A 16,885-nucleotide genomic window follows, 5' to 3' on the forward strand; every position below is an offset into this window, starting at 1 on the left:
AGGGTGGAGGAATAGCGCTATATATAAAAGACTCCATACCCTCAACCAGGATGGAAACAACAGTAAGGGCGGATGACTTGGAATCGCTACCGGGAGGAACTGGAGCAGACATAAAATTGGGACTGTACTATCGCCCACCTGGACAATCGGAAGAAATCGATCAGGACCTGGAGGCTGAACTGAGGCAGGTATGCAACAGCGGAAGTGTGGTGGTGATGGGGGATTTCAACTACCCTGGGATAGACTGGAGTATCGGGTACTCAAACTGCACGAAGGAGACCAAATTCCTGGAGGCCACGAGGGACTGTTTCATGGAACAGCTGGTCACGGACCAACACGGGGAGAAGCCACTCTTGATCTAATCTTCAACGGACTAGGGGGTCCCGCAAAAGAGGAGGCGATACTAGCCCCACTAGGAAACAGCGATCACAACATGATCCAGTGCAGGCTAGAAATTGGATCACCAAATATGAAAAGAACCACAACGACAGCACTCAACTTCAAAAAAGGGAATTATGATGCCATGAGGAAAATGGTGGGAAAGAAACTCAACGGCAACGCAAGGAAGATAGAGTCCGTAGAAAAAGACTGGACCCTACTCAAGGGCACGGTGCACGAAGCACAGAACCTGTGTGTCCCCAAGTTCAGGAAAGGGTGCAAAAAAAATAGAACAAAAATCCAGTGTGGATAACAAATGCAATGAAAACGGCGATAAGTGACAAGAAAGCATTGTTCAATAAATGGAAAAAGGACCAAACAAAGGACAACCAAAAGGAGCATAAAGAACACCAGAGGGAGTGTCACCGAGTGGTAAGGAAAGCAAAAAGAGAATATGAAGAGAGACTGGCGGGGGAGGCAACAAACTTCAAATCATTCTTCAGGTACGTTAAAGGGAAGCAACCAGCAAGGGAGGAAGTGGGACCCTTGGATGATGGAGACAGAAAGGGAGTAGTAAAAGAGGAAAAAGAGATAGCTGACAAGTTAAATGAGTTCTTCACGTCAGTCTTCACGAGGGAGGACACAACCAACATTCCGGAACCCGAAGAAATCATAAATGGAGATCAGGATGATAAACTGGTCCAACTAGAAGTGAGCCGAGTGGATGTCCTCAGGCAGATAGACAGGCTAAAGAGCGACAAATCGCCAGGTCCGGACGGCATTCACCCAAGGGTACTCAAGGAACTAAGGAACGAAATAGCAGAGCCAATTCGACAAATATGCAACCTATCCTTAAAAACTGGAGAGGTTCCGGAGGACTGGAAAATAGCAAATGTCACGCCCATCTTCAAGAAGGGTTCAAGGGGTGACACAGGAAACTACAGGCCGGTGAGCTTGACCTTGATCCCGGGAAAGATGATGGAAGTACTGATTAAGGACAGCATCTGTGAGCACATCAAAAACAATGGGCAGCTAAAGTGAAGTCAGCATGGCTTCTGCAAGGGTAGGTCATGCCTCACAAACTTATTGTACTTCTTTGAGGGAGTAAACAGCCTGGTGGATAAAGGGGAATCCATAGACATCATTTACCTTGACTTTCAAAAAGCCTTCGACAAGGTACCACACGAAAGACTGCTTAAGAAGCTATGGAACCACGGGGTGCAAGGGGAGGTCCACCGATGGATCAAAAACTGGCTGGCAGACAGGAAACAGCGTGTTGGAGTAAAGGGCCATTACTCAGACTGGCAATGGGTCACAAGCGGAGTTCCGCAGGGGTCGGTACTGGGACCGCTCCTGTTCAATATATTTATTAACTACTTGGAGGCAGGAACAAAATGTGAGGTCATTAAATTTGCGGATGACATCAAACTATACAGCAGGGATAAAACCACGGAAGACTACGAAGATCTCCAAAAGGATTTGACGACACTGGAAGAGTGGGCCAAAAAGTGGCAAATGAGCTTCAACATAGGGAAATGCAAGGTCATGCGTGTAGAGAAAAAGAACCCTATATTCACTTACAAAATGGGGGGATCACCGCTAGGGGTAAGTAAACTGGAAAGAGACCTGGGAGTGATGGTGGACACAACATTGAAGGCGTCGGCGCAGTGCGCCGCAGCCTCAAGGAAAGCAAACAAAATGTTGGGTATCATTAAGAAGGGTATCACAACCAGGACGAAGGAAGTCATCCTGCTACTGTATCGTGCAATGGTGCGCCCACATCTGGAGTACTGTGTCCAGTACTGGTCGCCGCACCTCAAGAAGGACATGGCAGTACTTGAGGGAGTACAGAGAAGAGCAACTAAGCTAGTAAAGGGTATGGAAAACCTCTCATATACTGACAGACTGAAAAAGTTGGGGCTGTTCTCCCTGGAGAAGCGGAGACTTAGAGGAGACATGATTGAAACCTTCAAGATCCTGAAGAGCATAGAAAAAGTAGACAAGGACAGATTTTTCAAATTATGGGGAACCACAAGTACAAGGGGGCACTCGGAGAAACTGAAAGGTTTAGAACAAACGCTAGGAAGTTCTTTTTTACACAGAGGGTGGTGGATACATGGAACACGCTTCCGGAGGCTGTGATAGGCAGGAGCACGTTACAGGGCTTCAAAGAAGGTTTGGATAGGTTCCTAGAGGACAAAGGGATTGAGGGGTACAGATAGGAGTAGAGGTAGGTTATAGGGATAGTCAGGGACCACTGCTCAGGCAATAGGCCTGATGGGCCGCCGCGGGAGCAGACCGCTGGGCGAGATGGACCTCTAGTCTGCCTCAGCGGAGGCAACTTCTTATGTTCTTAAGAAATATAATTTCAAAATAGCCTGTTTTTCCAACTCTGTTTTGAAGATCACTATTAAAGTTGCTCGTTTATCAATTATATCTTTAGAGGATTCAAGAAATTGTGATACATTCAAACTGTCAGGTGAAACAAGTTTATCCATTTCACCTTCTTCAAGTATCTTTTTAGATGCTCTTGGAATGTAATAGAGGTTATCTAATTCAAGAGTATCCACTTTAGTATAATGCAATATATCCCTCAAGTACATAAGAACATAAGAAGTTGCCCCCGCTGAGTCAGACCAGAGGTCCATCTTGCTCAGCGGTCCGCTCCCACGGCGCCCCATCAGGCCTAGTGCCTGAACAGTGGTCCCTGATTAATTTTGTAATTTACCTCTAATCCCATCCCTATAATCTACCTCTACTCTTATCTGTACCCCTCAATCCCTTTGTCTTCCAAGTACCTATCCAAAGCTTCTTTGAACCCTGTAGCGTGCTGCTTATCACATCCTCTGGTAGCGCGTTCCATGTATCCACCACCCTCTGTGTGAAAAAGAACTTCCTGGCGTTTGTTCTAAACCCTTTCAATTTCTCTGAGTGCCCCCTTGTACTTATTGATCCCCTTAATTTGAAAAATCTGTCCCTGTCTATCTTTTCTGTGCCCTTCATGATCTTGAAGGTTTCTATCATGTCCCCTCTAAGTCTCCGCTTTTCCATGGAGAAAAGTCCTAGCTTTTTCAGTCTGTCAGTATATGAGAGGTCCTCCATGCCCTTTATTAGCTTAGTTGCTCTTCTCTGGACCCTCTCAAGTACCTCTATGTCCTTCTTGAGGTACGGCGACCAGAACTGAACACAGTACTCCAGGTGCGGGCGCCCCATAGCACGATACAGTGGCAGGATGACTTCCTTTGTCCTGGTCGTGATACCCTTCTTAATGATACCCAACATTCTGTTTGCTTTCCTTGAGGACGTGGCACACTGCGCCGACGCCTTCAATGTTGTGTCTACCATCACTCCCAGGTCTCTTTCAAGGTCGCTCACCCCTAGCGGTGATCCCCCCATTTTGTAAGTGAACATCGGGTTTTTTTTCCCTATATGCATGACCTTGCATTTCCTTATGTTGAAACTCATTTGCCACTTTTTGGCCCATTTTTCCAGAGTTGTCAGATCTTTTTGGAGATCTTCGCAGTCCTCCATGTTATTGACCTTGCGATATAGTTTGGTATCATCCGCAAATTTAATAACCTCACATTTTGTTCTTGCCTCCAGGTCGTTAATGAATATATTGAATAGGAGCGTTCCAAAGAAGATAAATAATGTGTTACAGGAAAATTTAATAGACAAAGGTTTTTAGCCCTTATGGAATTCTCTAACTTTTCTAACTTAGCGTGAATCAACATATCATCTTTAATATTGGAAACAGCATTTACTTGTAAGGTATTAACTACTTGATCTAATTTTTCTAACTTTTTTGCTGTTTTACCTCATATTCATTAATTTTAACTGTAACATCAGAAGAAAATTGGCATAATTTCAAAACTTTTTTTGTAATGACTCTATTCTGTTAATACTTAGCCATACATTGTTTAAAGTGATTTCTTTATCCTTAGGGAGGACTTCAGAGCCTTGCCCTATGACCATTTGCACACGGGTCAGCTCTTTATGTCCCTCCAAGAATTGTCCAAATCCTCTAGTCCAGAAAGTAATGATATTTGTGGGGAAGAAGATATTCCCTCCTTCACTGGGTGGGACTCTTCTAACCCTGGAAAATATGGTGGTTGAGGAGGGGGTGTAGGATCTCCAGAGGACAGTGAAGCTGTTAAAGTATCTGAGTTTATCTGCTCTTTCTCTTACAGCAACACAGGAGCCATAAGATGATGATCCATCGGGCCCGTAGTCAAAATTGATGGTACTACTTTGGCCTTTCTCTTGCCCATATTGGTAAAGTTCGATACTCCCTGCTCCTCTTGGGCTCCTCTTGGGCTCAAAAGGGGCTAGACCCTTTGGCCACGCCCCTTTGGCTCACGATCGTGGGCCGCGTTCCACAGCTAAGTAGTAATTTAAAGATTTCTCTCCGCGGCTAGGTAGTAATTTAAAGATCCTGGAAGGACCCTCTCAGCTGGCTGGGCATTAAGCTGCGGGACTGCCTGTCCTGATTTTGAAAACTGCTTCACAGCACTGGCGGCAAGTTCTCTCCGCGACTAGGTAGTAATTTAAAGATCCTGGAAGGACCCTCTCAGCTGGCTGGGCGGTAAGCTGCGGGTCTGCCTGTCCAGATGTTGAAAAGTGCTTCACAGCACTGGCGGCAAGTTCTCTCCGCGGCTGGTAGTAATTCAAAGATCCTGGAAGGACCCTCTCAGCTGGCTGGGCGGTAAGCTGCAGGACTGCCTGTCCCGATGTTTAAAAGTGCTTCACAGCACTGGCGGCCGTACTACATATTTCTCTATTTCAGATTTGGGCTCTCCTCCAAGATTATGATAGTCCCCCTATAGAATTGGGACTGTAGCCAAGATAGTAATACCTTCAGGCACTGTGAGATTTACTCCAGAGTTGCTAGTCTTACCAATCTGTACAGGCTTCGAGACAAGAACTGCAATATTTATTGGGACTTAGGCAGGTTTAAAAAAAAAAATAAAAAAGTTCCCAAGTATATTCCTCTGCTGCCCATGCTAGAGCCACGCTCATGATCCAGACCAAAAAAGTCAGTATATTGAGAGTCAACAACATTTTACTGAGAAGTGAATAAAAAGAAAGGCTGAAAACTCCACTGATATTTCATTGCTTTCAGCTTTTGGCTTTTCGAAATGGAATCTATGAAGAAAGGACTTAATATAGGTAGTTCCATTACAGGTCAAACAAACCTGAACTTAACGTTCCAGTAAAATAAGTGGGATATTATTAAATGAGAGTACCCAAGAAAGGGACTTGGGGGTAATGGTGGACATGACAATGAAGCCGACGGCACAGTGCGCAGCGGCCGCTAAGAAGGCAAACAGAATGCTAAGCATAATCAAGAAGGGTATTACAATCAGAACGAAAGAAGTAATCCTGCCATTGTATCGGGCGATGGTGCGTCCGCATCTGGAGTACTGTGTCCAATATAATAATAATAATAATAACTTTATTTTTGTATACCGCCATACCCAGTGAGTTCTAGGCGGTTCAGATTAATTTAAACATAGTTACATACAGTTAAGTATTAATTAAACAGAGTTATATACAGTTAAGTGTTAATTGAACAGAGTTGCAGGCAACGAAGTAGATGAAGTTGGGGGGCAGGATAGAGTCGCCGTACCTTAAGAAGGACATGGCGTTACTCGAGAGGGTTCAGAGAGCGACGCGTTTGATAAAGGGGATGGAAAACCTTTCATATGCTGAGAGATTGGAGAAACTGGGTCTCTTTTCTCTGGAGAAGAGGAGACTTAGAGGGGATATGATAGAGACTTACAAGATCATGAAGGGCATAGAGAGAGTAGAGAGGGACAGATTCTTCAAACTTTCGAATAATAAAAGAACAAGAGAGCATTCAGAAAAGTTGAAAGGGGACAGATTCAAAACGAATGCTAGGAAGTTCTTCTTTACCCAATGTGTGGTGGACACCTGGAATGCGCTTCCAGAGAGCGTAATAGGGCAGAGTACGGTACTGGGGTTCAAGAAAGGATTGGACAATTTCCTGCTAGAAAAAGGGATAGACAGGTATAGATAGAGGATTACTGCACAGGTCCTGGACCTGTTGGGCCGCCGCGTGAGCGGACTGCTGGGCATGATGGACCTCAGGTCTGACCCAGCAGAGGCATTGCTTATGTTCTTATGTTAAGTGAGCTATCCCTCTCACCCTCCCCAGTGACTTGTGCAACGACCCTACCTTACCCTTTATAATGAGTTGAGTTGAGCCATGACAGCTGGGACCGGAGTGTCCCACTTCACAGACTGTGCAGCGGGGACCCCACCACCCTGCTGCTCATTGCAAGGACCTTGCAAAGCCCAGTAACTCACTTCCTGAGGAGCGCACTGGACGTGGTTAGGTATTGGTCGCTGAGTACTCTCTTCTGATTGGTGCGTACCACTATGCAGGCTGGAGAGTTGTAGGGCAATTCTTCTGGTTTCTGCCTTATTGTCCGTGCGTTTTAAAGCCGTTTTAATTGTGTGAAACGGCATTGTGGATATTCCAGGTAACTGGCTGAAGTCGCTGCTTCTCCTGCTGCGGAGGTGCCGGGTACCAGCGCAGCAAGAGAGCAGAGGGACGGATGATTCTGCTGTCTCGGCTGCGCAGACATGGGCAAACTATGGCCGCCTCTGACACTGCGGGCCGGATTAAAAACCTAAACAGGCCGGATATGGCCCGTAGGCCGTAGTTTGCCCATGTCCACTCTGAGGACTCCTTTACAGCAGTTTTCCTGCAAAAATTTTTAATTTTAGAGAAGCAGGGAAAAGTTGAAAAAAAATCGTTAAAAATCCAAGATGGCCCCTGGACCCAAATTCACACCAAAAATGTGCTAAAAATGCACTTCCCAAACTTTAAAATGACAAAAATAGTATATTTCAGGCGGGAGAACACAGAGGAACACAAGGAAACCTTCAAAAATTGTTGTTGGAGCCTGTCAGCTCCTCTATATTCACAGATACCAGAGAGACATCTGCTGCACCTGCTTCTAGCCTTTTCAATGGCCATTTCAGAATTCATTGCCACACTGCTAGAAATGCATTCTTCAAGCTGATCTTTGGGCTGCCAGTCGGACTCCACTATATGACTATGCCTCCCCATCCCTGCGGACCATTGGATGCGCACCTGGATGGGCAGAGGCACAAAAACACAGCCAGCATGCTGCAGAACACCGCTGAGCCCCCTATGTACGCTACACAGTCTACGCTCGACTCCTTGCTTAACAGGGACAGCCCTGAGCTCCAAGGAAGACTAAGCAGTGTAGCCAGCAATGGAGCCCTAGGCCAGGACTCTGCAGTGCCTCCAGTGGCTACAAATCAAAATTGTACCGGCGTGTGACTCAGACAGGAGTCACCCTGCAGGATTTTAAGAAACTAAATAAAAAACCACCAACACAGTTGTCGAATGGCAATAACGAAAATTTACTATTCAAAATTAAAGTCAGAATGGCTCAAAGTATAATGTAACAAACAAATGTCCAAAACAAAAGGGCCAAAGGAAAACTCTAGCAGCATTCAGGATTTCACTCCTAATGCAACAGTTCTGCTTATAAGAACATAAGAAGTTGTCTCCACTGGGTCAGACCAGAGGTCCATCGCAACCAGCAGTCCTCACCCGTGGCGGCCCATCAGGTCCACGACCTGTCAGGCTTTCTTGATTTAGCCCTATGTCCCCTTATTTTTCTATCTATATTCCTTCTATACCCTATCTACCCCTATCTGTACCCCTCAATCCCCCTATCCTTCAGGAATCTATCCAATCCCTCTTTGAATCCCCGTAGTGTACTCTACCCGATCACATCCTCTGGGAGAGTGTTCCATGTGTCCACAACCCGCTAAGTGAAGAAGAACCTCCTAGCATTAGTTCTAAACCTGTCCCCTTTCAGTTTCTCCGAGTGCCCCCTTGTACTTGTGGTTCCCCGTAGTCTGAAGAATCTTTCCTTGTCTACCTTCTCTATGCCTTTCATGATTTTGAAAGTTTCTATCATGTCTCCTCTAAGTCTCCGCTTCTCCAGGGAGAAGAACCCCAGCTTGTCCAGCCTGTCAGCGTATGAACAGCCTTCCATACCCTTTATCATTTTCTTCGCTCTTCTCTGGACCCGCTCAAGTATCACCATGTCCTTCTTGAGGTACGGCGACCAATACTGGACACAGTATTCCAGATGTGGGCGCACCATCGCTCGATACAGCGGCATGATGTCTTCCTTCGTCCTGGTTGTGATACCCTTCTTAAAGATGCCCAGGATTCTGTTTGCTTTCTTTGAGGCCGCTGCACATTGTGCCGATGATTTCATTGTTGTATCTACTAAAGCTTCTTTTCCCCCCAAGTCTGCTCCCCAGCAGAGCTCAGGTAAGCACAGTCCACAGAATTCAAAATCAGTTCCTAGAGAATATGCCTATTCACTCCAACATCTCTAGTGCAAACACAAAAATAAAGCCTCCAGTCTAAAATGTAGCAGGGCTGGGCAAAGAGAAGTCATAAGTTTGCCTTTCAAAAGCACAAATAAACAGCTTTCAAAACTCCCACCCAGATGGAAGCAAACTTCTCCCCCACTCACTTCTAGCTTTACAAACAAATGCACAGTCCAGAAAGTCTTTGAAAATGACTGGGAGCAGGAAAAGAAACCAGCCAAAAATAGTCAAAAAAAACAAACAAACTCACAATCATTGCTCAGCCAGAGCTGATTGTCACTACTACATCCATCGGTTCTGGAGCTACACACAACTCCTCAGCAGGCAGTTCCACTTGTAACTCCATGGGAGTCTCCTCATCAGTTACTTGTAATTCTGGAGGGATTCCAGCTTCATCCACCTCCATGGGCACACAGGCATTACCCTTGCTTGAGCCAGGCAGGCCCTCATTAGGAAGAGTCCTCAGCCTCCTCCCTATCCTGCCTAACAGCTTGTTGAGTACTGCTGGCTTTTCAAGGGGAAGGAACACCCTGTTCTACCTGAGTCAGCAGGTAGCTGCTTCTCTCTTTGGCTCCCCCGGTGGTGACCTGGATAATAGTACCTCTGCTTACTTTCAGGTCTTGTTTACCCTCCTGGGTCCTAGCTCTGCTTTGTTCCTGAGGTTTGTGAAAAGTTTTCCCAACCCCTGACTCTGGGTTGCTAGCAGGCTTAGGGAAATCCAAATAATGTCGGGGCTGGGCCCTGGGCACCTCCTTTTTGGGTTTCCTGTCCCCTTTCTTTCCGGCACCCACAGGGACCTTTGCAGGCATGGAGCCTGACTGGTCACAGCAGACTGGCTAACAGGTAGCCCGAAGGGATTGGCCTGTCAGCTATAGACCGAAGTCTGTGAATTCTCAAGCAGGCAGAGCTTCAAATCTATTTCAAATGCAAAAATACCCGTGAAAGGAACGAAACTATGTCAAATTAAAATAATAAACTGGGGAGAGTAGAATCCACACAGCTGCAGTCATGCTTGCAGAAGAAAAGACTGCTAGAAGGCGCTAAACTAGCCTGTGAAGTACACTGGAGGCAGAATGAAAATCCTGAAATGGATTTCTTCTGCAGCTCTTGCGAGTAAGGGGAAATAACCTTATGATCTAGAATGTCTCAGCTATTGCACTGGAACATAAGAACATAAGAATTGATGCTGCTGGATCAGACAAGTGGTCTATTGTACCCCCGCGACGGCCCTTAGGTCAAAGACCAGTGCCCTAACTGAGACTAGCCTTACCTGCGTACATTCTGGTTCAGCAGGAACTTGTCTAACTTTGTCTTGAATCCCTGGAGGGCGTTTTCCCCTATAACAGCCTCCGGAAGAGCATTCCAGTTTTCTACCACTCTGAATGAAGAAGAACTTCCTTATGTTCATACAGAATCTATTCCCTTTCAACTTTAGAGAGTGCCCTCTCGTTCTCTCTTCCTTGGAGAGGGTGAACAACCTGTCTTTATCTACTAAGTCTATTCCCTTCATTATCTTGAATGATTCGATCATGTCTCCTCTCAGTCTCCTCTTTTCAAGGGAGAAGGGGCCCAGTTTCTCTAATATCTCACTGTACGTCAACTCCTCCAGCCCCTTAACCATTTTAGTCGCTCTTCTCTGGACCCTTTCGAGTAGTACTGTGTCCTTCTTCATGTATGGCAACCAGTGCTGGACGCAGTATTCCAGGTGGGGGCGTACCATAGTCCGATACAGTGGCAAGATTTGTTCATGATCCCCTTCTTAATCATTCCTAGCATTCTGTTTGCCCTTTTCGCCGTTGTCGTGCATTACGCGCATGGCTTCATTGACTTGTTGATCAGTAATAATAATAATTTTATTTTTATATACCACCAAAGCCAAAGTAGTTCGAGGTGGTTTACAATAAGAAGAGCTGGACAGTCAGCGAAAATAATAACAATGAAGTCTTAGAATACATGAATATTTGTGGGGTGGAAGAGAGACAGAGTAAGAGTTGCATGTAAGTACAATACCGGGGGACATGCAAGTAGAATAAGGCTTTAAGAGCTCTTGGTTACAAATAGTTAAATAGATTGGTTTTGACTAGTTTTCTGAAGTTAAGGAAGGATGAGGAGTGCTTGATGATGTTACCTAGCCAGCCGTTCTGTTAACTTGCTTGGAAAGCAAGAATTCTGTCGAGGAATCTTTTGTATTGGCAGATTTTTATTATTGAGTGGCTAAACATATGTTTTCTGCATGTAGGCCTCGTGGAATAGTCCAATTTAAAATGGGAGACCAGGTATAGGGGGGCCAAACCAAGAATGGATTTGAAACAAAGGCAGGCAAATTTGAACAGTACTCTTGCTTCTAGGGGCAGCCAATGGAGTTTTTGATAGTAGGGGGTTATGTGGTCCCATTTTTTATAATGAAAATCAGTTGCACTGCTGAATTTTGTATGATTCGGAGTCTTGAATTCTTGAGAGACCCCAGATAAATGATGTTACAATAGTCGAGCAGGCTTAAAATGGAGGATTGCACCAGTAAGTGGAATGATGCTGCGTCAAAGAACTTTCTGATGGATCTTAGCTTCCACAGTGTCAAGAAGCCTTTTTTGATCAGTTGCTCTGTGTGAATATCTAGAGTGGGATAACGGTCCAGCGTCACTCCCAGGATTTTTATGGTGTCGACTATAGGGAAGTTATGTCCATTCAGGGAAATTGAAGTATCTTTGATTTTGTCATTCGGGCTTGCCAGGAAGAATTTGTTTTTTTCAGAGTTGAGTTTTAGTTTGAACTCAGTCATCCATGGTTCAATTTGATTTAAAGTTAAATGTTAGATGATTCCTTGTCTCAAGGGTCAGGCTTGTTAGGAGAAGGACTATGGTGATGTCATCGGCGTAGATGTAAAATTAGATTTTTAGTTTTTGCAGTAGATTTGCCAATGAGGCTAGGTAAATGTTGAACAGAGTGGGGGATAGGGGGTAACCCTGTGGGACTCCACATGAGTTTACCCAGCTGGAGGATTGATTATTATCGCTATGGACCCGATACGATTGTTTAGTCAAGAAACCTTGGAACCATTTTAATACATTACCGGTGAGTCCAATTGTCTCCTAGCAGTCAATTAGGATGGTATGATCGACTAAATTGAAAGCACTACTCAAGTTTAACTGAAGGATTAGTGTACTAGAACCTTGGCTGAATAGGTTCATGAGGGAATCCAGCAACGAAGCTATCTGCTGAACCCGGAACGAAAACCTGATTGGTTGCCATGCAGTATGCTGAATTTGTCCAGGTACGATACTAAATCCTAGTTTACCAAGCCTTCCATCAGCTTTACAAAAAAGGGGATGTTTGCAATGGGTCTGTAATTCGATGTCAACTTGATAGATTCCTTGGGATTTTTTACAATCGGTGTGATTAGTATCTGACCTAACTCCTCGGGAATTGTACCACACAGTAATAGAGAGGAGAGCCAATCGTGTAACTTGGCTTTGAAGGTGATTGGAGCAACTTTCATGATGTTTGGTATGAATCGGCATATTTCGAGTAGAGTTTGCAGAATTGATTCCAGGTGGGGATAGCAAAATTATTCCAGTACATGTCTACCCTGGGTTCATCAATGTGTTGGGCGACTGGGTAGTTCAAATGGTTGGTTGTGGAGGTTGATAGGTTGGATCTTAGGTTATTGATTTTGTGGTTAAAAAATTCAGCCAGTGCATCGGCTGATGGTGGGGAGTGGGGCGGGAAAAGGCCTGTATATCGTAAAGGTTGTTAACTAGTTTAAATAGATTCTTGGTGTTGTGTTGGCGAAGTCTATTTTTTTGCGTAAAAATTTGTGCGTTTTGTAGTTATAAGTTTTTTGTATTCTTTTAATTTTTGTCTCCAATTTGTTCTTTCTTTGTTATCTCCTGATTTCAGCCATTGTCTTTCCAATTTTCGTAATTCTCTTTTTGCTGTTCCTAGCTTGGCGTCAAACCAGCCGTCCAGGTTTTTATTTCTCGTTTTTCTTAATTTGATGGGGGCCATCTTGTAAAGAATTTGTGTGCTCATTTTGATCCAAAAGTCTACAGAGAGGGAGTCTGAGTCTGACGAGATATCGTAGTGTGACCAGAATTCCACTGGGTTTACCAAGCCTCTGGTGGCTGTCATTTTCCTAGTCCTTTTTGTCTCCTTGGGTTTGGTTGGGGTGCGTTTGGTTTGCCAGTTGAATTGGAAATTGCATAGACAGTGGTCCATAGAGTATCGGTCCAAGTGGTTTGGTGCCAGTCACTTTCCTGGGGGGTCTCTCCGAGTACTGCACCAGACATCCTGTATTCATGCCTAAGATTTTTGTTACCAACATGTATCACCTTACACTTATCCACATTAAACCTAATTTGCCATGTCGTGGCCCATTTCTTGAGCGTGTTTATATCACGTTGCAGGTCTTCGCAATCCTTCTGTGTCTTCACTACTCTTAATAACTTCATATCGTCTGCAAATTTAATGACCTCTCTCGTCGTACCAATTTCCAGGTCTTTATAAATATATTGAAGAGTACATGTCCAAGCACCAAACCCTGCGGCACTCCACGTGTGACGCTTTTCCAGTCTGAGTATTGTCCATTTAACCCCACTCTCTGTTTCCTATCCGCCAAACAGTTTTAAATCAACATGAGTATTTCACCCTCGATTCCATGGCTCGCAATTTTTTGAAGCAGTCGTTCATGCGGGACCTTGTCGAACGCCTTCTGAAAATTCAGATATACAATGTCGACCGGGTCATCCTTGTCTATCTGCCTGTTTACTCCCTCGAAGTGCAGGAAGTTCGTCAAGCAAGATCCTCATTTGCTGAAGCCGTGCTGGCTGGTCCTCATCAGATTGTGTCCATCAATGATGCGGTTCTTTATTAGCACCTCTACCATCTTTCCGAGGTCAGACTCAATGGTCTGTAGTTTCCTGGATCTCCCCTTGACCTTCTTGAAGATCGGCGTAACATTCGCCACTTTCCAGTATTCCGGAATCCTTCCTGAGTTGATCGACAGATTGGGGCTTGTAGACATCCCAGACGCATACTGTGCCTGGGGAAGAAGGTAGGTCCCTTTCCTGCTGAAATATTACCAGGCAGTGCAACTTAGGTGGAGATTGAGAAGGCTGGGGTCCCTGGGGGGGGAGGAGTATGGTTATGAGCTACTCAGAAGCTATACCTCTACTACCCTAAGAGTGTGGTGAGCAATGCAAGGGCTTCTTTTGGAAGGGCGGAAATACTCTTGGTTTACTCTTATCCAGTTTAATGCTGAATTTGTTCCAGGTGGTAAATGGGGATATTTTCTCAGTGGGAGTGGCAAGGACTGGTCTGTGTGGGCCAACTGGTGGATACTACTTCAAGATCAGGAATATTGCGGGAGCTTTTGTGGGGAAGACTGATTTTTGAAAAATTGTTAGGCCCCACTTTCAGAAAGGGGCCATATCTATATTATATTAGTGTTTGAATGTTAGAGTGGGGGATCCTTTAAAGTATATGGTGGCTTGGGAGGCTGATTTGGATAGGCCTATCTCAATGCAGGAGTGGGAGTGCATGTGGCATTATACGGCCTCCCTGGGTATAGCCACCCCATTGGTGGAAAATGGCTATAAAATCTTATTTTGCTGGCACTTTACACCAGTGCTCTTTGCTAAACTGAAGAGGGAGTGCTGATGGGAGATGCTGGAGGGGATTTGGGGAAGTTGGTATGAATATGATGGCTTTGTGGGATCATTGTTCCTTACTGGGTATCTTTTTCAACTCTGGTCTGGGATCTTGGGGAAGGATTTACACTCCTCGGTAGGGATGATTTTTTTACATCATTATGACTCTGCTTGGGAAGAGGGAGAGGTGACATTTTCTAAACTATTGTTGACAGCTGTTAACCACTAATCAGTGGTAGCACAATCTTAGAACCTGTGGCTCTGCCAGATTGGGCATGGGTGGTGAATAAACTGATTGTTTGGGATACACTTTATAAACTTACCGCTTTAAAACATAATAGATGGGGGAGCTTTAATAGAATGTGGCATTCATTTGAATGTTGGTACAAATCACGTTTGTAATTTTGAACCTCAGAGGCACCTGAAACAGAATGAGTAGTGGGGAAAGAGGGGTGGTATATGGGCATATTCTATTGAATGCTTTGATTTATAGCTTGGATGGGAAGTGGGGGCAGAAGTGTTATTGACTTTAATGACTTTATTGACTTATTGTACTCTGTAGTATTTACTGTATTCATGGTTTGATATTTCATTTTGTTGGTGAATAGTGGTTCTAAAATAAACATCATAATCTAGAAGTGAAAGCATGGGAGATATAAAAGGACTCCAGAATTCTCACTACCTAAGAAAAAGTACTACTATTTCAGTTACCTGAATAGAATGGAACCAATATCCAGTGGTCCTTGCTGAAATCCCAAGAGTAGAAACAGCATGATATGCATATGTTTCAGGGGAAGGTGCCATCCATCGATTCTGGTATAAAAAGCCATATGATGTGGTCTTGTTAGTAGCTACTAAAAATGGGGTTAAACTCTGAACAAAGATTCCTTTTGAAGCGTACTCATACTGAAGCGCTCGGCTGAAATGATCCAAATAGGCCTAAAAATGGCAAAAAAGATAGTCATGATGTTAAAGTAAGTATATTTTTAAATTAAAACCTGTCCAAACTTAAGCAGTTAAAAACTATTTAATTGAAAACTTGAATTTTCTATTGCTGAAATAGTACTGAAACACTGCAATTTACTGGAATCCTATAAAATACTGCTATATAATAATAATTTAATTCTTATATACCGCCTCACCAGGCGGTTCACAACAGAAGAACTGAGACATAGAAGTTAAAAAAATACAATTTCAATAAACACAACTATTATAACTACTACATCCATTAAATACAACATCAGATATAAGGTACATTTAAAGTACAGAGCCTAATAAAAAAAACACCTTCTTAAATATCAACATTCTTGTTTATCAAATAGGTAAGTTTTCAATAATTTCCTAAATGTAAGATAAGAATAGGTTTGAACAATCAGCAGACTCATCCAGGAGGTCATCTTCCCTGCCTGATATTCTAATGTCCTGTCCAAAAAAGTCTTGTAATGACAGACCCTTGGGGTAGGGAAGAGGAACATACCTAAATTTCTGGTACATTTTAATGAATTAAACAATTTCAGGTAAGATATCAAATAAGAAGATAATAAACCAAAAAGAGCCTTGTAACAGATACACCCAAACTTAAAAAATACTCTGGCCTCTAAAGCCAGCCAATGCAGTCTAGCATAAAAAGGACTAACATGATCATACTTCTTAAGACCAAAGATTAAACGAACTGCTGCATTCTGAACTAATCGAAGCCTTAATAAAATCTTTTTTGGTAGCACTAAATAAACAATATTACAATAATCCAAAGTAGACAGTACAGTGGACTGGACCAGCAACTGGAAGGACTCTAGATCAGTGTTCTTCAACCTTTTTACACCCATGGACCGGCAGAAATAAAAGAATTATTTTGTGGACCGGCAAACTACTAAGATTGAAATAAAAAACACATTTTCGCCCCGTCTCCGCAAGCTCGGTCCCCACAAACCATCTGATCCCATCTGCACAAGCCTCAGTTATGATTTTATATTGAACGTATTTTATTAAAGTATAAAAAGAAACAATATTCTGTACAATTGTCATTTTATAAATATAAATATTCAGAGCAAGGACCAACAAAACCCCTGTCTCCCCTCCCCTTCACATATATCCCCTCTACTATCAAGAAAACTGAACAAGCCAAATTTTTACAGAATGCTACACAGAAATATCATGCTAACAGAATACTGCAGTCAACACATGACAGGAATAGTGTTAGGCTTTGCAGTCCCCAGTTATGTCTCTAACAGGATATATATTTAAAATCTGATATATTGTAATGACAAAATAGAAATAAAATGATTTTTTTCTACCTTTTGTGGTCTCTGCTTTCATCTTCTTTCCACTCTTCCTTCCAGCGTCTGCCCATTCCATCCACTGTCTGACCTCTCCCCCTTCCTGACTTCTTTCTATGCCCCTATCCCCTTTCCATCCAGCCTGTGCCTCCTCTCTCCTTTTTACATCATTCATTC

General features: G+C 43.7%; 1 protein-coding gene across 6 annotated transcripts in view; it reads right to left on the minus strand.

The window, feature by feature from the left end:
• HSDL1 (hydroxysteroid dehydrogenase like 1) overlaps positions 1–16,885 on the minus strand; it is a 393,114-nt gene that overhangs the window by 147,424 nt on the left and 228,805 nt on the right. For 5 of the 6 annotated variants that reach the window (XM_033941271.1, XM_033941274.1, XM_033941270.1 and 2 more), the window contains one exon: positions 15,144–15,371. The exons of the other annotated variant lie outside the window; for it this stretch is intronic. In XM_033941271.1, coding sequence (XP_033797162.1) covers positions 15,144–15,371 — 228 coding nt within the window. The remainder of the gene's footprint in view (positions 1–15,143; positions 15,372–16,885) is intronic. 6 annotated transcript variants of the gene reach the window in all.

Source organism: Geotrypetes seraphini, chromosome 4 (genome assembly GCF_902459505.1).
Source record: "Geotrypetes seraphini chromosome 4, aGeoSer1.1, whole genome shotgun sequence".
NCBI lineage: Eukaryota > Metazoa > Chordata > Amphibia > Gymnophiona > Dermophiidae > Geotrypetes > Geotrypetes seraphini.